Source organism: Camellia sinensis, chromosome 5 (assembly GCF_055761805.1).
Source record: "Camellia sinensis isolate YWXY chromosome 5, ASM5576180v1, whole genome shotgun sequence".
NCBI classification, from domain to species: domain Eukaryota; kingdom Viridiplantae; phylum Streptophyta; class Magnoliopsida; order Ericales; family Theaceae; genus Camellia; species Camellia sinensis.
The window spans coordinates 168,140,305-168,166,870 of record NC_138965.1 but is presented as its reverse complement, the minus strand read 5'-3'; the positions used below and the strand labels follow the sequence as shown (position 1 = coordinate 168,166,870).

Sequence of the window (26,566 nt, the reverse complement as noted above, 5' to 3'; positions counted from 1 at the left end):
ATATACTAAATGTGAACACGAAGTGTGATAGATGCACTTAGTGAACGAGTGTGATGGATACACTAAATGAACACAAAGTGTGATAGATGCACTTAGTGAACAGAGTATGATTGAATGTGAACACAAAGTGTGATAGATGCACTATGTGAACAGAGTATGATTGATATACTAAATGTGAACACGAAGTGTGATAGATGCACTTAGTGAACGAGTGTGATAGATACACTAAATGAACACAAAGTGTGATAAATGCACTTAGTGAACAAAGTATGATTGATATACTGAAAATGAACACAAAGTGTGATAGATGCACTATGTGAACAGAGTATGATTGATATACTAAATGAATGAAGTGTGATTGATACACTAAATGAATGAAGTGTGATTGATACACTAAACAAGAATGTATGTGATAGATACGCTAAAGTGAATATGTGCATGGTAGATACACAAAATGAGAATATGTGTGATAAATACACAAAAGTGAAAGTGAATGAAGTGTGATTGATACACTAAGTGAATGAATTGAAGTGTGATTGATACACAAAACGAGAATGTATGTGATAGATACACAAAATGAAAGAAGTGTGATTGATACACGAAATGAATGAAGTGTGATTGATACACTAAATGAATGAAGAAAGTGTGATAAATACACTAAGGGTGAATGAGGTGTGATTGATACACTAAAGAAATGAAGTGTGATTGATACACTAACTGAATGAAATGTGATTGATACACTAAATAAAGGATCTCAAACAGAACTTCTTTGAATGAACCGTACATACAATATCATGCATGAATGAGAAAGAAACTTGATAGGTACAATGCAATACAATGCATGATGTTTAATGAACGCAATAAACAAGCGTAGCGGCGCTTTAGAAAGCACCTCATGAGGTGAGTGGCGGTCAACCGCTCTTCTCCGACAGAGATCTCCCCTTGTGCTCTTCGAACACTTACCTTCAATCTTACAGTACAAAGGCTCTGAAATATTGACAAGGGTTCTTCACATAGAACACTTTGGATGTTGTCTTTCTTCCTGATCATATTCACAACTTTCCCTATTCTCTAACGGGGTGACAGACTAGGTTGGTTCAGTATCCAGAATTGAGGTGCATACATGCTATCTCAACCTATGGGGCTTCCATACAGATTCAAGCCAAGGACACGCCTCTGGGTATTTAAACCAGACTTTAGTCCCAGAAATCCCGAACCTTTACGTTCTAGGCATCAGCCATTCGAACTCTAGTTTCCACCTTCGCAGTTGGTCTCTTAGGAACTCATTGCGAACACAGCCAAGATGCCTCTGGCAGGGAATGGTACTCAGGGAGAGCACTTTTGATCGCCATTATGGCTTGAAGCAGACCTGATCTTGAGCTTGAGGTAGAGGCATACTCGTACTTCAGAGCAATGGCAAGACCCGAAGAGGTACATACGGAATGTAGTCTCAGAACTTACTGAAGTTGAAACAAACTCAGATACCCGACATTTCCTCTTTTCTTTTGCTTTGTAGTCTGGAACCCATATAGCTTCAAATAGGTCCTAGTTTTACTGTTCTGACATGACCTGGGTTGAACCCTGCGGTTTTATGAAAGAACGAATCTTGTTTTGTACAGATCTAGAGAACGACACGGCACTCGGAGCGCAAAACGATTTTATTTTGAAATTGATAAATGAGTTCTCGACCGGGTATTGAGCCTACGACTGAACACAGCGCACTACGACTCAACAACAGAAAACAAAAGGTAAACAACCTAAACACAAATACAGAAACTCAAAAAAAACGACTCAAGACAAGAATCGATGTAAAACAAAAAGACACGACACTCAGACGCGCACAGGGAGCCTGTTTCTCTGGGTATTGTTTCCCACCCTTTCTCATTTGTGATTCTCACATCACTCGGCCCTCAGGCTCTGTTTTTCTGAAAAAGCCCTTTTCCTCATTTTTTCTCTCAACGCACATCTCTCTATTCTTCAATCTCTCATTTTTAATCCCTCCCCTGGGTGGTCGATGGATAAACAGGAAGTTGCGGGCTCTTGCCCCTAGCACTCAGCTAGATTCTTCTTCTTCTGCTCACAACAGTGAACTTCCCCCACAGAGGGGTTGTGATGCGGCTGGATGTGCAGCAGATCTGCAATTAACATTGGTTGACGATGATCTACTGGGGAGTTTGGACGTGATTAGATTTGTCCAGATAAGGGAATGGAATATCTTGCTCCATTCCAGTTCATGCTTCGCACTTAGCTTGATACCTCACTTCTTGGAGGATGAGAGAACTTTCAACATTTTGCTGTTAGTTTCTGTTGTGCCATCTTCTAGCAGGTAGAGTGCCCTTCTTGGCAAGTATGTTGAAAATGGGGGAAAGGCAGGAAGCTTGACTCAACTGTACCCCTAGTTCATCATTTTGATCATTTTTGTTTTTGGCTTTCTACTAAAACAACTTTGACCAATATGAGAGTTAGATTAACATGCTTGTTCGATTTTCTGATTTAAAATCATGCAAGTCAAGCTGTGAGCACTGAAAATTTTCCTGCTTTAGGTCCAAAAAAATGGTTCAGTTTTAGAAAAATGGAATAATTTTCGAGAGAATTAGTCAACCTCAGTAAAAATTCTCAAAAACTATTTTCGCAAACAACCACTGCTCAATGACCACGGAACCTACTCTTGAGATGCACAACCTCAGATCTGAAGGAAAATTACCCCTTGCTTGGAGGACACCGCATGGCAACGGAAAGTTGCCCTTGTTTGGACGGCACCGCAGCGCATTGAATGGCAATGGAAAGTTGCCCCTTGTTTGAATGGCACCACAGCGCATTGTAGTCAGTACTCAAAGTAACGAACACAACCAAATTCTCGGATGCAAAGAAGTCAATGATGGTCAAAACCATTACATGGACATAGTCGAATTCGAAGTGTTTTACGGCTGGACTTCACAATGAAGTTGCCTACTGTAGACACCCCATTTTTGACCGGCCTTAAGACTCAGACGTTACTGTTTGAGCGCTTGATGATGTTGCATAATGTGCTCGTTCAGAAGTTTCAGAGTCGCGGCCGTAAGCCCTGCCTCCGGACTTCCGAACCCTTTTCTGTGCCTTGTCTCGGTTTGCGAACCAGACTCGGTTTTCTCTGTTTCTTTTCCTGAAGGGAGGGAGAGGTCTCGTAGACCATTTCTCAATGTCCGTAGGCTACATTTGGTGGCCGTAGGCCATTTTGCCCATTTCGGAGTCCGGTTCCCGGTTTTCGGAGCCGTCAGGTCGTGTGCCTCGGTTCGGGACCGCTTAACCATCTCCTATTGCTCTGTTTTTTGGCATACATCTTATTTTCTCCCTTTTGAGGGACACTGGGGGCTGAGAAACCCACTTCGAGGTCGAATACCATTTTCGGTGCTTAACAGCCCATTTTCGGGACCCCGAACTGCGTGTTTTGGCCCCGGAACGTTCGTTTTGCAACGGTTTTCGTTCATTTTTGGCAGGTACCTCTGTTTTATCACAAGGAAGGTCACTGAAGGGTGGGAGACCAGCAATTGTTGCAGCAACCAGTTATCTCTCCTCCGGAGCCTCCCGGCGCCCGTTTTTGCAACTTTCGGGCTAATGTTGAATACCTTAGGGGTAGTGTTGCCAACTTTCAACCACATATCTGTGATCTACACATCTGGGAGGCCACTAAAAGTTGGTGGCCGGCCATTAAGGTCACCTGACCCTTTTGACCCCTTTCTTCCGGGCTAATGTTGAACCCCTTGGACCTTTTTTCTTGAACTTTGAACCACATATCTGTGATGTACACACCTGAGAGGCCCCTAAAAGTTCATGGCCGGCCAGTAAGTCAACTTGACCCTTTTGACCCCCTCTTTCCGAGCCATTGTTGAACCCCTTGGGCCCACTTTCTTGGAACTTCAATTACATGGTTGTGTTGTACACACATAGGGCTACCTCCCCAATATCTGGCCGGCCAGAAAAGCTTGTTGACCCTTTTGACCCCTAGCCGGCCAGCTAGGGGGTGTGGCCGGCCGGCCACCTCCAGCCAAAGTGAGAGGCCGGCCGTGTTCTCCTCACTGTACCCTTTCCAGCTGTGGGGCAATATCCCCCAGATATTTTCTGTATCCGGGGGATATTTTGGGAGAGAGTTATGCTCTCCAATTCACCCCCCTTTTACACCCCTTTCTTGACCATATAGCCAGCTGAGGGTCTTCTTCTTGAGGGTTAGAAAAATTCCTCTCCAAGCACAAACCCTAAACTCCATTGTCATCCTTCTCAATTCTCCAAAAAAACCCTAACTTCTTAACCTTCATTCCTTCTACACCACCAAGCTCTACCACCACCATCTCATTTCCAGCAGCAAGGGAGGATTCTTGAAGGCTAAAGAAGCTGCAAATCAACCCAAGAAGCAACAAAATCTCGAATCTTCAAGGGTAAGTTACACTTTTACCCTTTTGACCCTTTATCTTGTTCCATTTCTAAGCCTCATTTATTTTTGGTTTCAAGCTTCGGCCCTAACTGAAAAGGGCCATATTTTGAGCTCATCTTCACTTCTCATTAAGGGCTCAACCCCGTTTGAGCCCTCCATAATACACTTGCTTCATTGACCATCTTGTATGTCATAGTTTTGCATGCTATTTTTGACCCATGAGCAATTTATTTTCGAGCATATTGTAAACTGACATAGGGCTTATTTTGAGCCCCTCTTCAACATTAGAGAAGGGCTCAACATTGTTTGGTGTCTCCATGTGTCACTTGTAGTTCAATCCCTTATTTGGCCCCATTTTTGCATGAGTTGATAGCCCTCTTGGCTTCTGTTTTTGGACCTTGGTCTGAACTGAAAGTGGCCTTGTTTTGGCCTATACTTCATGTTTCATTCACACTTTTTTTCTGTTTGGTGATTATTTTATATACTTCATATTATAGCACCTTTTGGGCCTTGTTTTGCATCCCATTTTTAGCATATTTGTATACTGATTTTGAGGCTGCCATATACTGTAAATGTTCATATTTTTGGTCCATCTTCAGTGTTGTAGAAGGAAAATTTTTCAGTTTGGGTTTAGCTTATACCACTTGCTTCATTACCCCTATTTTGGCCCCTATTCTTGTATGCTATTTTTGCCATACCTATATTTGCTGTTTGGCCATGTTTATAACTGGAAAAGTGCTTATCTTGGGGCTGTCTAGCTTCTGTCTTTGCATTGCATGTCCATGTTGTGCATATTTAGCATGGCTATAGGCCATTTCGGGTGCCTGATGTTGCATTTCGGGACATTTCCTTGCATTTCATATCATTTCGCTTCATTTCGGGACTGTTTTCCCCATATTTTGTTGCTGAAATTCCATTAGCATGCTTGCATATCATTTCTGCCATGTTTCATCGCATTCCATCATCGCCTCGGTTTGCGTGCCCGGGTGCACGCATTTCGAGGCACTCCATTTTTATCCGATGGCCTCCGATGTGAGTGTGGCTGAGGCTCACTCATGTTGGTATAAGCCCATTTGTCATTTCCATGTCATTTTAGCATCGCCTCGGTTTGCGTGCCCGGGTGCACGCATTTCGAGGCACTCCATTTTTATCCGATGGCCTCCGATGTGAGTGTGGCTGAGGCTCACTCATGTTGGTATAAGCCCATTTGTCATTTCCATGTCATTTTAGCATCGCCTCGGTTTGCGTGCCCGGGTGCACGCATTTTGAGGCACTTCATTTTTATCCGATGGCCTCCGATGTGAGTGTGGCTGAGGCTCACTCATGTTCGTATAAGCCCATTTGTCATTTCTATGTCATTTTAGCATCGCCTCGGTTTGCGTGCCCGGGTGCACGCATTTCGAGGCACTCCATTTTTATCCGACGGCATCCGATGTGAGTGTGGCTGAGGCTCACTCATGTTGGTATAAGCCCATTTGTCATTTCCATGTCATTTTAGCATCGCCTCGGTTTGCGTGCCCGGGTGCACGCATTTTGAGGCATCTCATTTTCACTGCATTTATTATCGCCTCTGTTTGCGTGCCCGTGTGCACGCACTTCGAGGCATCTCATTTTCACTGCATTTATTATCGTCTCGGTTTGCGTGCCCGTGTGCACGCACTTCGAGGCATCTCATTTTCACTGCATTTATTATCGCCTCGGTTTGCGTGCCCGTGTGCACGCACTTCGAGGCATCTCATTTTTACTGCATCTATCATCGCCTCGATTTGCGTGCCCGTGTGCACGTACTTCGAGGCATCTCATTTTCATTGCATTTGCCATCACCTCGGTTTGCGTGCCCGTGTGCACGCACTTCGAGGCACCTCATTCGCATCGTTTCTGCCATCGCCTCAGTTTGCGTGTCCGTACGCACACACTTCGAGGCACCTCATCTTCATATCATTCTGCCATTTTCTCAGTTTGCGTGCCCGTGTGCACGCACTTCGAGGCATGTCATTCCATAGCATTGTGTATGTTAGGATTATATCTTAGTTGCATTTCATGCATATCATGCATATTGCATCATGTTCGGAATAGGAGTTAGCCCGGGCACGGGAAACGAGGTACATTTCGTACTCCGAGTGACGGAATGTGTCTCAATTCCCCAGTCACCGACACTCCGGATTATCCATGATGGAGTTAGGTTTTAGCTGTAGTTTCATGTGCATTCATCCTATATTGAGTTGTGCATTTCGACTCATCGGCCATCATGCCTCGGTATGCGTGATTGGTGGCACGGGGATCGAGACATGCATATATCTGTGCAAATACATTGCTATGCCCCTTTCCTGCTCTCTGTTACAGCAAAACCAGGAATCAGTAACTTTTTGGGGCTTGGCACGCATTTCAAGAACAGATGTAAACAGAGGCTAATTGGGGCATTCCGGTGGATTTCCGCGCAAGACAATCCGGACATGCATCATCCATCAGAAGCAAGGCAGTCCCTGGCCTGCACGCCAGTTTTATTTGCTTTCTTAATTAATTCTTTAATTAATTAGGATTTTGTAATATTTTGGACTGTAATATTCTTTTATTCGGGACTGTATTATTTATTCGGACCCTCCGAGTGAGGGCACAACTGTAATAAGTGTGCGTGAGTGTGATGTATGTCTTCCAACCCCACGTCTTTCTCCCTTTTATTTATCCGCTTACGATGGTTAGATTAGGGCATATTTAAATTAGCATACAGTATGACAGCATGTTTGCATTCATTCATCTGTATTGCATGCACCGGGCTCGGCGCATCATACTAACTGCATTGTACTTTCAATTCCAAATTGAATACATGTTAGCTGTAGCATTTCATATGCCATTTTAGAATAGCTGAGCCTGCTATAATGCATTTTGCATGTGTTGCATTAGGAATTTCTGTATAATTAGGATCATGCATGATTTCTAATGAGTTTCTATTTTGGCTTGGAGTACTCGGTAAGCTTTATGCTTTAGCATCCTTGCATGCGTGTGAATGCTGCCATGAATAACATGCTTACCATGAGGCTATGTGCTTATCTGATATACCTGCCTGAATGCCTGTGGGTGAAGGTTGAGTTATCTGAATTGGAATGAATCATCAAAATGTTTCAAACCTACCTGCGGTTAGCAAACCATTTTCAAAAACAAACATAAAATGTTTTGTTCCAATTCGGGCGACCCGGTCTATACTTATATGCTGTGAGCATCACATAGTAACCTAGGCTAATAACCGGAATAAGAACTCACAATGTTTTCAAAAATTGATATCATGGTTAGTAGAGGCCGGTCTATGACCGGGCGAGCGGGGGTGCTCACGAAGTGACCTTCCCCAATCGTACCCAAGTTCCCGAGCCGAGGCAACTTTGGTGATGACGGACACGTGGCCTTTTGGCACCGAGTCAGGGTTTCCTAAATTTCCCAAAATAAAATATTTAGGTGGCGACTCTGTATCTGGCAAAGCAGTCCATGTTTGGCACTACTTTTTCAAAAATCAGTTTTCTCAAAACGATTTGCCAGATTTGGACTCTTTGGTTCAGATTAGGAACCGTGACCACATTGAGAGTCCGAGCTGTAGCGAGGTCCCCCGCGGGCTTGTTACAGTTTCTGGCGACTCTGCTGGGGATTTAGAGAACTTGACTCGAACTCATGATATCTATTTTTTACTACACTTGTGTGTTTCTTTGCATTGCATTTGCATTGGTGCGCCTAGGACACCGTGTTTGCCATCTGCTATTCCTGAACGGTTTGCCAGAGGCTTGTCTTGTCAAGGCATGACCATAAGGCTGACCGGTTGTGGGCTCTGCCAGTATGGGAACACAAACCCCGGTTTTACCGGGGCACCCTTTTTGACCATTCGACCTAGTGCATATTCAGATCCATAGTGACCATTCTAAATTAGGACAGGTTGCTTACCCGTTTATAGGTTGTTTGAAACCGCTGTGTGCATAGTGAAACCCTAGCTCCTGACAAAATAGGACAGGGAAACCCTACCCCAACATAGGGGTGTTTTGGCTCTCACTTATCTGTTATGTGCTTTAGAGTGCGTCTCTACAGGAATGCATGTATCAGCATATGAGTTTGAGTATCAAGCCTGCGGGCATCAGTTCAGTATTGACAGTATCAGGCCTGCGGGCATCAGATCAGTATACAAGTTTGAGTATCAAGCCTGCGGGCATCAGTTCAGTATTGACGGTATTAGGCCTGCGGGCATCAGCCAGTATTTGAGGATTAGTTATCTGCGGATATCAGATTCTGTGTTAGGGGACAGTGATACAGGGATAATAACCAGTGTTTGAGGACAGTATGTTATTCAGCTTTTTGACTGTGTGCCCGACTGTGTGTCTTGCATTTTATTTTAAGCTGTTGTGCTGTCCGTTTATCTGTTTATATATTTCCTTTTCGCTTTATTTATCTTTTGCTAGGTCAGTTTTAGCACGATTGCTTCCAACCCAACAGGCATTCCCCAAGCACCTTGGACACGAGGTCGTCGACTCCACCGATCTGAGGATCTAATCGACGGACAGCCAGTGTTCCATTCTCTACCCCCTGTTACAAGAAGGAAACAGAGAAAGCGCAGTGCATCTGAACAGAGAGCACCAGAACAGTGGTATGCCCCATCAGTGGATAGTTGGATTGAGGTCCCCATTGAGACAGATCTACCGGTAGTTCAGACAAATCGAAACAATATGACGACACCGACAGGGGTTGAGGATATGATACGCCAGATGCAGGAAACCATGCGGGCTATGCAACAAGATGCCGTCCGCCGAGATGAACTCGCTAAGCAGCAAGCTGAAATTATGACTCAGCAGGCCGAACTGATTACTAGACTGCAACAACAGAGTACAGCATCTGCTTCACACCAGATTCCTCCTCCAGCAGGAGCCCCATTACCTGAGAAGGCTCCTGTTATTCAGGACGTCCCTCCTAACACCCAGAATACCGTACCGGCTGTCCAAATTCTGCAAGAGGACACGAGTCTTCCAACGGGGCCTGTCCCGCCCCCGATTCCACCACAACTGTCCAAGGTCCACACATCCAATCACCCGGACTCTCCATCCGAGGTCGAGGTTGATCAAACAGCTCTGAAATTGAGCAAACTGGAGAAGCTTTTCAAAAAATCCCAAGGGGCTAAGGCTATGCCGGATATCGGAGATGGATATACCGAGGAGGCCGTAACACTCCCCGATAGGTTCAAAATGCCACAAATAGACCGTTTTGACGGGACTGGTGACCCCATGGTCCATATCCGACTGTTTGCGGATGTCTTGCGGCCAATGGGCCTAACACGACAACAGAAGCTCTCACTATTCGGCCGAACCCTGTCGGGTGTGGCCTCCCATTGGTACGCAAGATTATCGGATGAGGTGAAGAAGAATTGGGACAAGATGGCTGAGGCCTTTGTCACACAATATTCGTATAACACTCAGATCGAGATCACAACCCGTGATCTTGAAACAACAAGGCAAGAGCCTAAGGAATCTTTCTCGGACTTTGTGATCCGATGGAGGGCAAAGGCGTCGACGATGACTTTAAGGCCCACTGACAGAGATCAAATCCGGATGATTGTGCGCAATCTCCACCCCAAGTTAATACAAAGAATGATTGTGGTCCCCTTCCCTACTTTCGCAGATTTACATGATATGGGGGTGCAAATAGAAGATGCTATGAGGCAAGGCCTGTTTGACCAGGACAGAGAACAACCGAGGAGGACCTTTAACCGTAACAACAATGCAGGCCCGAGCGGCGCTGCTAATACAAGAACCTCGGAAGTTGGCATGGTCACCACCACTCCCCCTCCCCCTCCAAGGCCCATGACTGCCACACCATTCTCCGACGCGTCCGGAAGCAACTCACAAAACAACCGATTCCAACCTCGGGGCCAAAGAACCTTCACCCAACTATACATGCCCCTGTCCAAGGTTCTGGGAATATTGATCAGGAAAAATCATTTGAAACCCCTGGAACCAAAGCCATTACCAAATCCACTCCCCCCCTCTTATGACCCGTCAAAGTACTGCGCATACCACCAACAACACGGTCATGATACCGACCGTTGTTACAGATTACGTCATGAGGTCCAAGATCTTATTGACAAACAGGTAATTGCGCCTCCTGATAAACCTAATGTCACAACTAACCCTCTTCCACCACATAACCAACCTCCCCCTCCCAACAGAATTAATTTCATCCAGACTGGGGTCGTGTCTTACGATCCTAGCATCTATATTACGCCCACCCACCTACCTAAGCCGGAGGTGCTCCTCCCCACTTGCACTGACCTTTTGTGCATGGTGGACGTCTCCAAAACCCAACCGGAGCCGGTGGTGGTGACCGTCGAAGACAAGGCAGGGCAGATTTTAGGAGAGAATGAGTCTGTTAAATCTGGGACTGGGCAGAATTTTGCTGAGGGAGCTTATGATCCGAGCAGGTACATCCTATCAACGAGCCGAAGTGGGCTAAGTGTAGAATTTCCCGAGACAGGAGAACTGTGCATGATCCGAGGGGATGGATCTGGGTTATGGGCAGATGAGTCGACAACCGTAGAAGAGGACTTTGCTAACTTGCAATTTCTCGATGATCAGGAGCTGGAGGATGCATCCATTAACTGGAATGATTATGAGGGATCAGAGGAGGCCACTGGATGGCTTGAAGATCAACCGGATGCAGTGGGGGAAGCCCAACCAGAACAGAGCCCGGCAGGGGCAGAAACATCACTTGTGGCCGGAACGGCCGAAAATCAAGTTGTATCGCCGGAAAGCGCCGGTGTTAAGAATTCCGCTCAGGACATGGGCGTTACGGATGTGGGAACTGTTGAACAAACAACTGTACTGACGCAGTTGGAACAAGGAAAGTTTGAGGAAGCTGAGAGAGCCAGAAAGGCGAAGGGCCCTGAGGGGACCGAAAGTGCTGTGTGCACAAAGACAGACAATGCTGCGAGTATTTGGACAGGGAGCACTGAGAGTGCGAGTAGACTGGAGCCGGACAGATGTCTGTTGGCTGCCAGCGGAATGTGGTGGGAAGATGACGATTTGTGTCTTGCCCACACCGATGAAGACTGGGGAAATGGCCAGCCAGATGATACTTGGTATCTTGATGAAGTGGACCATATGACAAGAAGTGGGCGGTACTTCAAACCCCCACACCTGGACCAACCCGAGGTATCCGGGAAAGACAGAGAAGCGGAGAGACAGAAGGAGAAGCAGATTGAGGATGAAGCTGTGCTGAAACAGTTAAAAAAGATACAAGCAGACATCTCCATCTGGAGACTGCTAATGGCATCACGAGTGCACAGAGAAGCTGTCCTATCTGCCATGGACAAGTCGAAAATTTCCATAGACACCACGCCTGAACAGCTGGTTGGGCTGGTTTTTCCGGGAGGAGGTTCCCCGGCATTAACTTTTTCGGACAAGGAGCTACCGCCTGAAGGCACAAATCATAACAAGCCTCTCTACATCTCTGTGGAATGTAGAGATAAGTGGATACCGGTGGTACTTGTTGATACCGGGTCTGCGATTAATGTCTGCCCAACCAGAACGGCATATGCAATCGGGTTAAAACCCGCGGACTTCATCCCAACCACCCAAGTGATCAGGGCATATGACAATACCAGCAGAGACGTGATGGGGACTGTTAAAATTCAAACTAAGGTTGGTCCAGGACAACACAGCATCGAATTTCATATCCTGGACGTTCCCGCAACCTTTAACTTACTATTGGGGCGACCGTGGTTGCACCAGGTCAAAGCAGTCTCTTCCACCCTACATCAAATGCTGAAATACCCTCACAGGAAAGGGGTAGCGATCGTTTTTGGGAATTCATCAATCCATCCGCCGCCGGAAGTGTCTACACCTGTCTTGGAGATCGAGCACGGCACGGAGGATGTGTTTTTGTCAGGGTTCACTTTGGCCGAGGCTCAAGTGGTGCAGAATGTCATGGCTGCGAATGAGGGCATGTATGTCAGCGCACAATCCATCTACCTCATGAACAAGCTAAAACATACCCCTGGGATGGGATTAGGGAGAAGTGGCCGGAAAGGCGTCTCAGTGTTGGCCGAAGTGCCACACAACCCTCACACCTTTGGACTGGGTTATCTGCCCACCAAAGAGGACTGGTTGAGGAAAGGAAAAGAAATGGCCGGAAGAGCCAAGGCAAAGAGGGCTGGGAAGCCATTTGACTTAATACACAGGCCCATCTGGGGTACCCTAAACGGACGTTTCGTCCGGGAGGGGGAAGATTTTCCATTCTGCGGCTTCCCGGAGCCATGGCAAAACGCGGAGGGGAAGCGCGTACCTGGTTTTGAAATCTTCTTCGACATACAATTATCTGGGGATGACGTTGCCGAAGCGCAGACAGACCCACCAACTGAGGTTGAGCAATGTGAAACAGTGGATCCTGAGAGTACAGAGCTGGAAATGGGGGTAGCACTGGCGAGTCTACTATCAGATCCTCCGATCGGCCAAGAGTGCTTGGGGGATAACTCTTCGGTTTCTGTGATTGGAGATGAAATAGCTGCGGGCTTTCCAGCGCCGATCTTGGATGCATCTATCGCACCTTCTCTCATCTGGCAGTATGAAGAAGGCTTTTTATCTAGCAGTTCCGGGTCAGGTAGTGAGCCGGAATCTGATTCTACCGAATCTTTTGCGTCAGAATCAGATTCCAGCTCGACTGAGTCTGAGTCCGGTATTCTTGGGGGTGATAACCCAGATACCACAGTCCTGTCTAGGTCGTCTTTTTCATTTTCTTTTGAGTCTGTTGTAACAGAGGAATCTGACGGCTTGGAAGTATTTAATGAGAATGATACGGATGTGTTTTCTGAGTATTTTTCTGTGCCTTTGATTTATTGCTTAAATCAGGATTTTCAAAATTTTGATGAAAACAGCGAGGAAGAAATTCCCCCAGTTTTGCAACGATTAATTGAGCAAGAGCAGGAAAGATTTGTTAAACCTTTAATGGATGAAATCACTACTGTGAATGTTGGTACTGAGAAGGACCCGCGGCTGGTCCAGATCGGGTCCACGTTGTCTTCAGAGGAGCGCGAGCGCTTAGTCGCTTTATTAAAAGATTTCAAAGATGTTTTTGCGTGGTCCTATGAAGACATGCCTGGAATCGATCCTGAGATTGTACAGCACCGGATCCCTCTTGATCCAGAGGCCCGCCCTGTCAAACAGAAGCTCAGAAGGATTCGCCCGGACTGGGCCCTCAAGATTAAGGAAGAGGTCACCAAGCAAATTGACGCAGGATTCCTGCTAGTATCTGAATATCCAACTTGGTTGGCCAACATAGTTCCGGTGCCAAAGAAGGACGGCAGGATTCGGGTCTGTGTAGACTTCAGAGATTTGAACAGGGCCAGTCCGAAGGACGACTTCCCCTTGCCGCACATCGACGAATTGGTGGATTTCACGGCAGGACACGCCCTGCTTTCGTTTATGGATGGTTTCTCAGGCTATAATCAGATAGTGATGGCACCCGAAGACCGGGAGAAGACTGCGTTCACTACCCCGTGGGGGACATATTGTTATAGAGTGATGCCATTCGGGTTGAAAAATGCTGGAGCTACGTATCAACGGGCAGCGACTACAATATTGCATGATATGATCCATAAGGAGGTCGAGGTGTATGTGGACGACATGATTGTCAAGTCCAAAGATAGAGAGGGCCACTACACCGCCTTACAAAAATTCTTTCAAAGGATCAAAGAGTTTCGGCTGCGACTGAATCCCCAGAAATGCACGTTTGGTGTTACAGCAGGGAAGATGTTAGGGTTTCTGATCACACAAAGGGGCATCGAGGTCGACCCTTCCAAAATCAAGGCCATCTTAGAAATGCCACCACCAAGGACTGAAAAGGAGGTGCGAGGCTTTCTGGGTAAAGTGCAATTCATAAGACGGTTTATTTCTAAATTAACCTTGACTTGTGAACCACTTTTTGGTCTCCTGAAGAAAGGAAAGAAATTCCAATGGGATGGCCGATGTCAAGCAGCTTTTGAGCAGATCAAAGAATATCTACAGAACCCACCTGTGTTGTCACCGCCAGAACCAGGGAGACCGTTGATACTGTACCTTTCGGTAACTGAGACTACCATGGGCTGCATGCTCGCGCAGGAGTCAGAAGACAAAGTGGAAAGGGCCATATACTATCTGAGCAAAAAGATGTTGGATTACGAGACCCGCTATACACCGCTGGAGAAGGCCTGTTTGGCCTTGGTATGGGCAACCAGGAAGCTGCGGCACTACCTGTTAGCCCACTCTGTAATGTTGGTTTCGCGTTTGGATCCCATCAAATATCTCTTCGAGAAACCAGCACTTACGGGTAGGCTAGCTCGTTGGTTGCTGTTGCTCTCCGAATTTGATTTGAAGTATGTAACGCGCAAGTCAATAAAAGGCAGAGCGGTAGCGGAGTTCCTTGCCGACCACCCGGTTGAGGGGGATGAAGCGGTTGAGTATCTATTCCCAGATGAAGCCATTCTGCACGTCGAAAATGAAACTTGGACAATGTATTTTGACGGAGCGTCAAACCAGTATGGGTATGGGATAGGGGTGTTGCTGATAGCGCCTGATGATTCCCGTATCCCTTTAGCATTCAAGCTCCGGTTCAAGGTTTCCAACAATGAAGCAGAGTATGAGGCATATATTGCTGGCCTGGAAGCAGCCCTGGAACTAGGGGCAAAACGGTTGGACGTCATTGGGGACTCGAACCTTGTTGTGTCTCAAGCAAAAGGAGATTGGAAGGTTAAGGAGGAAAGGATGATAACCTACCACCAAACCTTGGATTTGTTAATTCCTCGGTTTGAGAAGCTAAATTTCACCCACCTCGTAAGAGAAAACAACAGGTTTGCAGATTCATTAGCAACTCTATCTTCTATGATAGACATCCCGTCCGGAGTCCGGATGCGTCCAGTCATTATTGATCAAAAGTTTACACCAGCATACGAGTCGATTTCCGCCATAGATGAGGTTCAAGATGGCAACCCCTGGTATTACGACATCTGGAACTTCTTGGAAAAGGAGACATATCCACTAGGGGCAAATGCCAAAGATAAGAGGGCTGTCAGAAGAATGGCTGCTCAGTTCAATATCTGCGGAGGAAAACTGTACAAAAGGGGTCATCTGGGAATGCATAAGCTCTGTGTAGAAGCTGAAGAGTCAAAACGCCTGATGGAAGCCATCCATGGGGGGGAGTGCGGTGCACACATGAATGGAGTAATGCTGGCCAGAAAGATCCTCAGACAGGGCTACTACTGGTCAACCATGGAGGAGGATTGCATTGGTTTTGTTCGGCGATGCCACAAATGTCAAATCCATGCAAATCGCATGAACATCCCGCCGTCAAAGCTGTACAACATGACTTCGCCATGGCCTTTTTCAGTCTGGGGAATTGATGTGATCGGAGCTGTTACCCCGAAGGGGTCAAACGGGCATGAGTTTATCCTAGTAGCGATAGATTATTTTACAAAGTGGGTCGAGGCCCAATCATACGCAGTGTTGAAGGCGGCGCATGTCGCAAAGTTCATCAGGAACAACATCATCTGTCGCTACGGGGTGCCAAACGAAATAATTTCAGATAATGGTTCCCACTTCAAGAAAGAAGTGATAGACTTGTTGGAGAAATACAATGTGGCTTTTCATAAGTCATCTACATACAGGCCACAGACCAACGGAGCGGTTGAGGCCGCCAACAAGAATATCAAGCATATACTACAGAAGATGGTGGAAACCTATCGAGATTGGCCAGACAAGCTGCCATTTGCTTTGTGGGGCTACAGGACTTCAATCAGAACTTCTACTGGAGCAACTCCATATTCGTTGGTCTATGGAATGGAGGCTGTTCTACCCATTGAGATTGAGGTCCCATCATTACGAGTATTGGCTGAATGCCAGATAGCCGAAACAGATTGGCAGCAAAGCAGATTCGAAGAACTCATGCTCTTTGATGAAAGAAGACTGAAAGCACTGTACCACATCCAAGGCTATCAACGCAGAATTGCCCGGGCTTTCAACAAGAAGGTTAAGTCTAGGAATCTGAAAGAAGGAGATTTGGTACTCAAAGACAACCGAGCTCCCATCCACGACCCAAGGGGCAAGTTCAAACCCAATTGGACTGGTCCTTACATCATCAAAGCTATCTGGTCAGGTGGAGCTGTGGTTCTGATGGATCTAGATGGCTTGGAGTTCTCACAACCGATCAATATGGACAAGTTGAAGAAATACTATCCTTGAGAGGCTCGCTAGGCCGAAAACCCGAAAGGGCGACCTAGGCAGAATTCAGAGCACAAAAAATTAGAAAATATAAAAACTGAGCTCGCAAGGTTGAAAACCCGCAAAGGGCGACCTTGGCAAAAGTTAGAGCGCAAAAGGAGAGTGAAAATACTCGAGTGAACCTTAGCCTGAACTACGTAAGGCTTGATTCCCATCTTTGGGATACGTAGGCAACTTCACCTTGAAGTTCAGTCATAAACCTTTTTCCCCGATCAACTCTGTCCATTTCGACCATCTCAGTCATCTTTATCCATCAGCATTTATCGTGATCTCCGGTACAGTGCTGTTCAAACTAGGGGCAACTTTCCGTTGCCACGACGGTGCAAAGTTACTCAGACTAGGGGCAACTTTCCGTTGCTGTGAAGTGCCGCATTGTTCTTCAGACTAGGGGCAACTTTCCAGTTGCAGGAATCTGGGGTTGTGCATCTCAGTGACAGATTTCCGGTGTGTCCAATTCTGATCCACATCAAAAATAGTTTTGAAAAGTTTTAATGAAAGTTGACTTTGTTCAAATCAATCTTTTTACGACTAAGACCATTTTTGGACCAAAAGCGAAAAATTTTCAGTACCATAACTTTCAATTTCATTGATTTCAAAATAGAGTTCTCCTGCTCTTGCATTGCAATCGAGGTTGCTTATCTTAGTACATTCATAAAGAAAACTTGAAAATGCTAAATAAGCAATAAATTTGAGGCATAATTGAATCAAGTATCTCCGCGTCCCCTCCTGGAGCTGGACGGAGCATCTGTTGCCAAGCTAGGCCCAACCTGTGCCTCCTCATTAAGCCAATCCAAGCACTCATCGGACAAAGTGCAACTGAAAGTCGAAGCAGGGGCCAGAAGCTCTCTAGTCCTCCATGCCGTGGCATATCGGGCAAGCTGTGCACCCCGGATCGGGAAAGCGGCTGGGTACTCAATCCCCTCCGGTGGACAGGTCTGATCATGGCCAAACTGACGCAGGAACCGGAACGGAAAATAGAATACGCAGTGGGTTAGACCAATCAGTTGGATCCCAATCTGCCGAGACATACTATAGCTCATTGCCGGGAGGTTGAGCCAAGGACAACGCCAAGCAATGCCGTCTGCGGACAAATTGCACATCCAATCGAACCACCACCTTTCGTCAAGAGCATTGACAAGGCTCTGCCGAAAGAAGTAGCCTCGAGCTGAATAAGCCGGGCAAGAGTCCACAACCTGCAACTTATCCATTAACCATACCTAGGGGAGGGATGGAAAATGAGAGATTAAAGAATAGAGAGATGTACGATGAGAGAAAAGTAAGACAAGGGTTTTGTGAGAAAAACCGAGCCTGAGAGCCGAGTGACGTGAGCAAATATATATGTAAGGTTGGGTGGGAAACATTACCTGCAGTAATAGTGGACTCCCAGCAAATCTGGTTGTTTCCCGGCAATGGAAAGCATCTAAACCCATCAATGTCTCGGCCAAGGTCATGGCAATACAGCTCTTTCCTTCTCTCAAACCTTGGGCGACTTCAATCAGGCGAATGCTAGCCCCGCCGAAGCCCGAGGAAAGCAGAAAGTGAGACAACAGGCATAAGCAGAGGGCGTGTTGCCGGAAACCCTGCCAATAATGGTTGCTGCGGTCACCAGCGTCGGAAAAACGGTGGATCAAGCCGAGGATGTCCAGTTCCCCACTGCAAATCAGAGATCGAGCGTCGCGCGCTGTAAGCCCACACATCCGCCCTAAAGCCTGGGCGTGACCAAAACGGAGCTGAGGCAAGATCACTTCAGAGCACTCGGACTCCATTAAAACCTGAAAATCTTCGAAAGTGGGACACATCTCTTGACCGCCAAAGCTAAAAACATGCGTCACTGGATTCCAGAACCTTGCCACAGCATGGAGAAAAGGAAGTTGTAGCGGAGTACGGCTCAACGTGAATAGTGCATTCAAGCCGAAACCCCGGAAATTTAGCTTTTCCGAGCCATCTAAAGAAGAAATCCAAGATGTGACATTTTCTGCGAGAAACGCCTCCATCTTTGGCTAAAACTAAGATGAAATGAATGTTCCCGAAGTTGAGGCTTTTATAGAAGGAAAAACACTATTCACGGGAACACGTGTCAAAAGCCTGGTGGCTACAGGACTGAATGGCCGGCCAGCTACTTTTTCTGGCTGGCCAGCTATTTACTTTCTGCAGAAATGGCTGGCCAGCCATTCACTTTTTGCAAAAATGGCCGGCCAGCTCCCAGGGATGGCTGGCAATGCTGCAGTGTGTCTCCTCGGCCCTGTTTTACTCTTCGAAGGAGAACTCCAAGCATTTCCATGCAACGGGAGAGTCGAAGGCCTTCATTTCAGACGCGTTCCGATGCCCAGATCGTCAAAAATACACTTTGTTGTTGTTGAGTCTTGTTTATCGAGTTGTTGTTTTTGCTTATCGAGTTGTTTGTCGAGCGGACGTGTTTCGTGTTTTTGGGTCATTGCTCTCTGTTTAAGCAATCTTTGTTACAGTCTTGTTTTATTTACAGTGTTGCATTTTGCTTATCGAGTTGTAAAACTTTCTAAGGTCCTGTTATATCTTAGTAAGTTGAGTTTGTTTAGTTTGTTACGTCGGTTCACTACCTGACTTGGTGATTACACAATGCGCATTACTATTCAATTTCATTCTCATGCGAAATAAATTGATGCGATATGATGCTAAAAGTTTAAAATACAAATACCTTTTCAAAAGCTATTTCATTTCATCACGCTTTACAATAAACAAAGGTACAAGTTTTACAAAAAATGAAACTGCCTAACGATGTGCAAAGTGCTACAAACTACTAGCAAAAAGAAAAATAAAGCAGGAAATAGCAGCATCAAAATCCTCGGGAACAGGAACGAGAAGCACGCCTGGTCCTCTTTTGTGGGACAACCTCCACACCACCATCAGAGTCGGAGCTGTCATCCTCAGGATCCTCCTCAGCCTCGCCTCTGTTCCCCGAGCCAAAACCGGAGCCTCCCTCCTCAACAGATGTCTCGAACTGACGGTCGGTAGCCTCCTCCTCCTCCTCCTCCTCCTCATCAGGCTCCACCTCCACAACATGAGCCCTGCGTCTGCGGACAGGCCCTCCTCGAGCTCCTCGATAAGGCCTAGATGGCCCGACTCCTCGGGAAGGCCGAGATGACCCCGCCCCCTGAAAAGGCTCGGATGGCCCAGCTCCCCAATGAGGCCCAGGTGGCCTAGTCTGCGGCTGACCGGACCATGAAGGCATCTGAAAACAAAGAGTTCAATTCAAATACATCAGTCCAAATATGTACATCAGACGCAGATACAAGCAAAAGCTACATGAAGTGGGTGCATGTAAATACAGTGTACAAGTGAGGTGTGTGGCAAATGTGTTCTACACAAGTAGTCAATCGATGCAGTGGAAATCAGCATGTCATCAGAAGTATGATAAATGCCAGAAAACTGAAGGGTACCTGAATGCCTGCGACGGACAACTGTGCCTCCCTGCGCAGGACCATGCCCTCGAGTGTGGCCACCAGCCCAACCACCTCCTCTATGTACCCTCGCGATGGCTGCAAAAATGAGCTCATAATCATCAGTAAACAGAAGAGTGTCTAAACATCTGAATGATGACAAAAGTGGAGCATACCGGCGGTGAGTCCGGATCAATGGCGTATCGATCGCTGGGCATCGGAGGCTCTAGTGGAATCGGAATCGGAGAGCTAGTCCCATACTGCCACGCCATCAACTCAGTAGGCATGTCTGGCCATCCCAGATGAGGATGAATCGACGGGGTCGGAGGAAACGGTCTACTCCCACCTCTAGATGTGCCAGCCCTGCTAGAAGGAGGGATGTCTGTAGCTCGAGCCTGAGCCTGATCCGAGGATGACATACCGGCAGGTCTCATCATCGGAATACGAGCTTCGGTCAATGGAGGCATCAAATATATGTGACGATAGGTGGCGTAGTCCCCCTCCGCAACATATAGCAAAGCATCGCTGCCCAGCATGGCGCCGACTACCTCTGAGTAAGAGAGCCTGTCAGCAGTCCGCATACTAGCTGGAGGTACCGCGGGAACATCCTGAGAAAGATACCCCCGTACCTGGCGCAGAAAGCGCTCCCCCAGGAACCAGACTCTGCCAACTGGCCCTTCGAGCAGGACCCTATACCGGGAGATGCCTGACGCTCCGGTATACTGAAGTAGGAGATCATCACCCAGAGGTGCCCAAGGCTGCCAAGTAATCTGCGGATGATAAATGTATAAACCAATCAGAAAACGAGAATGTACAGAGCAAGTCAAAGATGAAAATGAAAAGAACTGAAAGTTCTGAAGTACCTCTGAATGTCGCACGGTGTCGAAGTACTGCCGCAGGCGAACCAGGGTCTCTCGAGGCCTCGCCCGGTGCGGGCCCTCAAATATCAATGAATATGGGGTCACGGGAATCCCCACCACCTCCAGCTCTGGGGCTAACGATGGGAAGTATACATAAGCCCATAGCTGAGAAAAGCAGTGCAGAATGTAAGTACAAAATGCTGAGAGCAAAATGCAGAATGTAAAAGTGCGCTGTGTGTGCAATGTACAAGTATTGAAGAGCAGAAATGTAAATCAAAGGGGACAGAAAGTACCTCCCAGGCTCTCCAATAGCCTCCAAGTAAGTCGCCCCGCCCACGGGAGGTCGCGCTCATATAAAAATAAAGGGTAGCCAGGCCAGCGCCACCCCAATCATATCTCTGGACCTGTGATAGGTCGACTAGAGCGCTCAGCAGGTATAGCCCAATGGTGTTCCCTCTGTCGGCGAACAGGGTAGTCCCGAAGAGGAACATAAGGAAACCACGGGCGTACTGCTCCGTCTCCTCGGGAGTCTCGGGCACCATCTCTGCCCGCCGAAAATGGGAAGAGAACCAAGTATATCGGACTCTCCCAGAGACCCTGTCAACAGGTGGGCGAGCCCCCAGTAGATACATCCAGGCAGCCTCCCACTCGCCCATATCCTCATCATAGGGGATGGGCCAACCTCCGACATCAAGGCCGGTCAATACAGCAAAGTCAAAAGGGGTCATGGTCATGTCCCCGGTAGCAGAGAAATGAAAGGAATTGGTGGTGTCCCACCATCTCTCTACCAAAGCTGCCATCAATGTCCTCCTGGCAGGACAGCGTGACAACCCGACGCAAAAGGGCCCGAACCCTGCCGCATCTATCAAATCCCGGACGCCCTCCGGCAGCTCAGCATACCAATCCCGTGCCATGGTGGAGCCATACCCTCGCACACTGCGGGAACCACCCTACATTCAGAATGAATACATGTGTCAATAATGAGATGAAATGGGCTGTGTGCCAATGAAATGAATGGGCTGTGTGCCAATGAAATGAATGGGCTGTGTGCCAAAGAGATGAAATGGGCTGTGTACCGATGAAGTGAAATAAGCTACGTGCAAATACTATCTACCTGGGCTGCGTGTTCAGAAAATTTGAATTTTGGGCTGCGTGTTCAACTTTCAGTTAACTTGTGGGCTGCGTGTTCACTATCTACCCGGGCTGCGTGTTCAGAAAATTTGGAATTTGGGCTGCGTGTTCAACTTTCAGTATAATTGTGGGCTGCGTGTTCACTATCTACCTGGGCTGCGTGTTCAGAAAATTTGAATTTTGGGCTGCGTGTTCAACTTTCAGTTAATTTGTGGGCTGCGTGTTCACTATCTACCTGGTCTGCGTGTTCAGAAAATTTGGAATTTGGGCTGCGTGTTCAACTTTCAGTATAATTGTGGGCTGCGTGTTCACTATCTACCTGGGCTGCGTGTTCAGATGATTTGAATTTTGGGCTGCGTGTTCAACTTTCAGTATAATTGTGGGCTGCGTGTTCACTATCTACCTGGGCTGCGTGTTCAGATGATTTGAATTTTGGGCTGCGTGTTCAACTTTCAGTTTAATTGTGGGCTGCGTGTTCACTATCTACCTGGGCTGCGTGTTCAGATGATTTGAATTTTGGGCTGCGTGTTCAACTTTCAGTTAAATTGTGGGCTGCGCGTTCACTATCTACCTGGGCTGCGTGTTCAGAAAATTTGGAATTTGGGCTGCGTGTTCAACTTTCAGTATAATTGTGGGCTGCGTGTTCACTATCTACCTGGGCTGCGTGTTCAGATGATTTGAATTTTGGGCTGCGTGTTCAACTTTCAGTTTAATTGTGGGCTGCGTGTTCACTATCTACTTGGGCTGCGTGTTCAGATGATTTGAATTTTGGGCTGCGTGTTCAACTTTCAGTTAAATTGTGGGCTGCGTGTTCACTATCTACCTGGGCTGCGTGTTCAGAAAATTTGAATTTTGGGCTGCGTGTTCAACTTTCAGTTTAATTGTGGGCTGCGTGTTCACTATCTACCTGGGCTGCGTGTTCAGATGATTTGAATTTTGGGCTGCGTGTTCAACTTTCAGTTAAATTGTGGGCTGCGTGTTCACTATCTATCTGGGCTGCGTGTTCAGAGAATTTGAATTTTGGGCTGCGTGTTCAACTTTCAGTATAATTGTGGGCCGCGCGTTCACTATCTACCTAGGCTGCGTGTTCAGAAATTTTGAAGTTTGGGCTGCGTGTTCAACTTCCAACTATTGTGGGCTGCGTGTTCACTATCTATCTGGGCTGCGTGTTCAGAAAATTTAAAGTGTGGGCTGTGTGTTCACTTTCGAATTCGGGCTATGTGTTCAACAAATCAGTGTTTGAACCGTGTATTCTAATGAGAGCTGTGTGTTCGCAATTAATCAATGAGCCGAGTGTTCAGAAATTCAAGTGTGGGAACTACATGTTCAAGATGTAAGGAAAGTACTATGTCACAAGCTAGCATGGCAAGGGTGCGAAATGTAAAATACAGAAGATGAGGTAAATACCTCTCGAGCCTCATGAGAGAGATGCTGCTCCGGCTCTCTGAGAAGCAGATCCGTGGGTGCTCTCTCGTCAAAACTGGTAAAATGACGGAAAACGGCACGAGGGAGGACGTGCGCTGCCGGACGGTACCTCCCGGGAATGAAAGGGCGAGTCCTCGGGGGTAAGGTCATGGGATCGAAGTCATCACCGGCACCTGAAAAACCTCCACCATGAGAAGAAGTACCCACCATTTTCAGGAATCTGCAAAAGGGGAGCAAAAATGAGCAAAATGAGCAAAATTGGAAAAAGTCAACAAAAGTCAACTCTCGGGAAACAAAAAGTCAACAAAAGTCAACTCCCGAGAAAATATTCTAAATATTAAGATGAACTTACCTCAAGTGGTGAAAATGCAAAAAGAAGCTCCGAAGCCGGAATTTAATCGCTCCAAAGTGTTTAAAACTAAGTGTTATTACGAAAACAATTTGCGCGAGGCGTTGGAAAACGCGCGTAAAACTCAAAACTGGAGAGAAAAGTGTTGAAAGAGGCGAGAAATGAAGTGAGGTTCGGCTGCCATTTATAGGCCTCAAGCCTTGGTTTGAAAGAGCATCAAAAAGGAGGCAAAAAGACCAAAATGACCCCGGGAAAAGGGCATGGCCGGCCGGCCCCTATTTCTAGCTGGCCAGCCATCTGCTTTTTGCAGAAATGGCCGGCCAGCCATTAGCTTTTGTGGAAACCGGTTGGACACCCCCCCTTGGGAAGATAAGTGGCCGGCCATGCTCCCCACATGCTCACCTAGCTCTCTGCAAATTTTGAGGAAGATCGGAGTTCCCGGGACCTGAAAAAGTTCAAGAAAAGTACACTTCCGGTCGCGAAATTGCTCCGTCGGGACTTCGGTCTCAAGTTCTGACATATGTCTCATCATCATTCATCAAAATCAAAGTGTATCCTTTTTGAATGAGTTGTAACCTTTCAAAGAAGCAGATCGGAGGCCGTGGTCGAGTTACCTTCGCCGAAACACGCGTTTCCGTACTCGTTGTTTCACGACGAATGAACACCCTGATTCATACTCATTTTGTACTTTCATACACATATCTTGCATTCTCATGGGCATACTCACATTGTCATGTACATTTCTTGTTATTTGTATACCTCTGTGTTTGAGCATGCGTTGTCGCGCATGTTCCACTCTTGCATTGCGATGCATACACTCACCGACGCCGCGTGTGTCGAAACTTTCGGAATCGCGTTAAATATTTGTTGTTAGCATATTGTACTTGTTGCAATTTCTCTCTTTTGCAGGCACGATATTGTATGTACGGTTCAATTGAGACTGGCGCGACCAGACGAATCGCGCAGGTATCGTATCTTCTCCGTGTGAAACATGGCGGAGATTGAATAATCCTCCGCATTCTTAACTGCATGAAATGTAGTTGTTGCTTTGCATTCTTGCTTAAAACTGTTGCATCTATTTGCGAATACTTGCTTCATTACAGCTTGCTGCATTTGCATAATCATTGGGCTACCTTCGGCTTCTTTCATATCATTTGCATTTTGCCCCCTGCCTGCGGGCATGCCTGCGGGCACATCTCTGTCTATCTTGTATGTTTGTCTGAGTCTTCGGCCTTGTCAAAAATAGGTCGTCTCGGGGCTTTGACATTCACTCCCGTCACTTGTGACTTCCGAGTTCTGTCAAAGAGGGGCAACTGTAGACACCCCATTTTTGACCGGCCTTAAGACTCAGACGTTACTGTTTGAGCGCTTGATGATGTTGCATAATGTGCTCGTTCAGAAGTTTCAGAGTCGCGGCCGTAAGCCCTGCCTCCGGACTTCCGAACCCTTTTCTGTGCCTTGTCTCGGTTTACGAACTAGACTCGGTTTTCTCTGTTTCTTTTCCTGAAGGGAGGGAGAGGTCTCGTAGACCATTTCTCAATGTCCGTAGGCTACATTTGGTGGCCGTAGGCCATTTTGCCCATTTCGGAGTCCGGTTCCCGGTTTTCGGAGCCGTCAGGCCGTGTGCCTCGGTTCGGGACCGCTTAACCATCTCCTATTGCTCTGTTTTTTGGCATACATCTTATTTTCTCCCTTTTGAGGGACACTGGGGGCTGAGAAACCCACTTCGAGGTCGAATACCATTTTCGGTGCTTAACAGCCCATTTTCGGGACCCCGAACTGCGTGTTTTGGCCCCGGAACGTTCGTTTTGCAACGGTTTTCGTTCATTTTTGGCAGGTACCTCTGTTTTATCACAAGGAAGGTCACTGAAGGATGGGAGACCAGCAATTGTTGCAGCAACCAGTTATCTCTCCTCCGGAGCCTCCCGGCGCCCGTTTTTGCAACTTCCGGGCTAATGTTGAATACCTTAGGGGTAGTGTTGCCAACTTTCAACCACATATCTGTGATCTACACATCTGGGAGGCCACTAAAAGTTGGTGGCCGGCCATTAAGGTCACCTGACCCTTTTGACCCCTTTCTTCCGGGCTAATGTTGAACCCCTTGGACCTTTTTTCTTGAACTTTGAACCACATATCTGTGATGTACACACCTGAGAGGCCCCTAAAAGTTCATGGCCGGCCAGTAAGTCAACTTGACCCTTTTGACCCCCTCTTTCCGAGCCATTGTTGAACCCCTTGGGCCCACTTTCTTGGAACTTCAATTACATGGTTGTGTTGTACACACATAGGGCTACCTCCCCAATATCTGGCCAGCCAGAAAAGCTTGTTGACCCTTTTGACCCCTAGCCGGCCGGCTAGGGGGTGTGGCCGGCCGGCCACCTCCAGCCAAAGTGAGAGGCCGGCCGTGTTCTCCTCACTGTACCCTTTCCAGCTGTGGGGCAATATCCCCCAGATATTTTCTGTATCCGGGGGATATTTTGGGAGAGAGTTATGCTCTCCAATTCACCCCCCTTTTACACCCCTTTCTTGACCATATAGCCAGCTGAGGGTCTTCTTCTTGAGGGTTAGAAAAATTCCTCTCCAAGCACAAACCCTAAACTCCATTGTCATCCTTCTCAATTCTCCAAAAAACCCTAACTTCTTAACCTTCATTCCTTCTACACCACCAAGCTCTACCACCACCATCTCATTTCCAGCAGCAAGGGAGG

General features: G+C 47.1%; 1 protein-coding gene across 1 annotated transcript in view; it reads right to left on the bottom strand.

Moving 5' to 3' along the window:
* LOC145791857 (protein MAINTENANCE OF MERISTEMS-like) overlaps window positions 1-23,719 on the bottom strand; it is a 60,377-nt gene extending 36,658 nt beyond the window's left edge. The window contains exons 1-4 of the mRNA XM_082872312.1: window positions 23,492-23,719; window positions 21,247-21,903; window positions 20,957-21,118; window positions 20,440-20,863 (exon numbers count right to left, since the gene is read on the bottom strand). Coding sequence (XP_082728438.1) covers window positions 20,440-20,863; window positions 20,957-21,118; window positions 21,247-21,903; window positions 23,492-23,719 — 1,471 coding nt within the window. The remainder of the gene's footprint in view (window positions 1-20,439; window positions 20,864-20,956; window positions 21,119-21,246; window positions 21,904-23,491) is intronic.
* Between the last annotated feature and the right edge of the window lie 2,847 nt (window positions 23,720-26,566).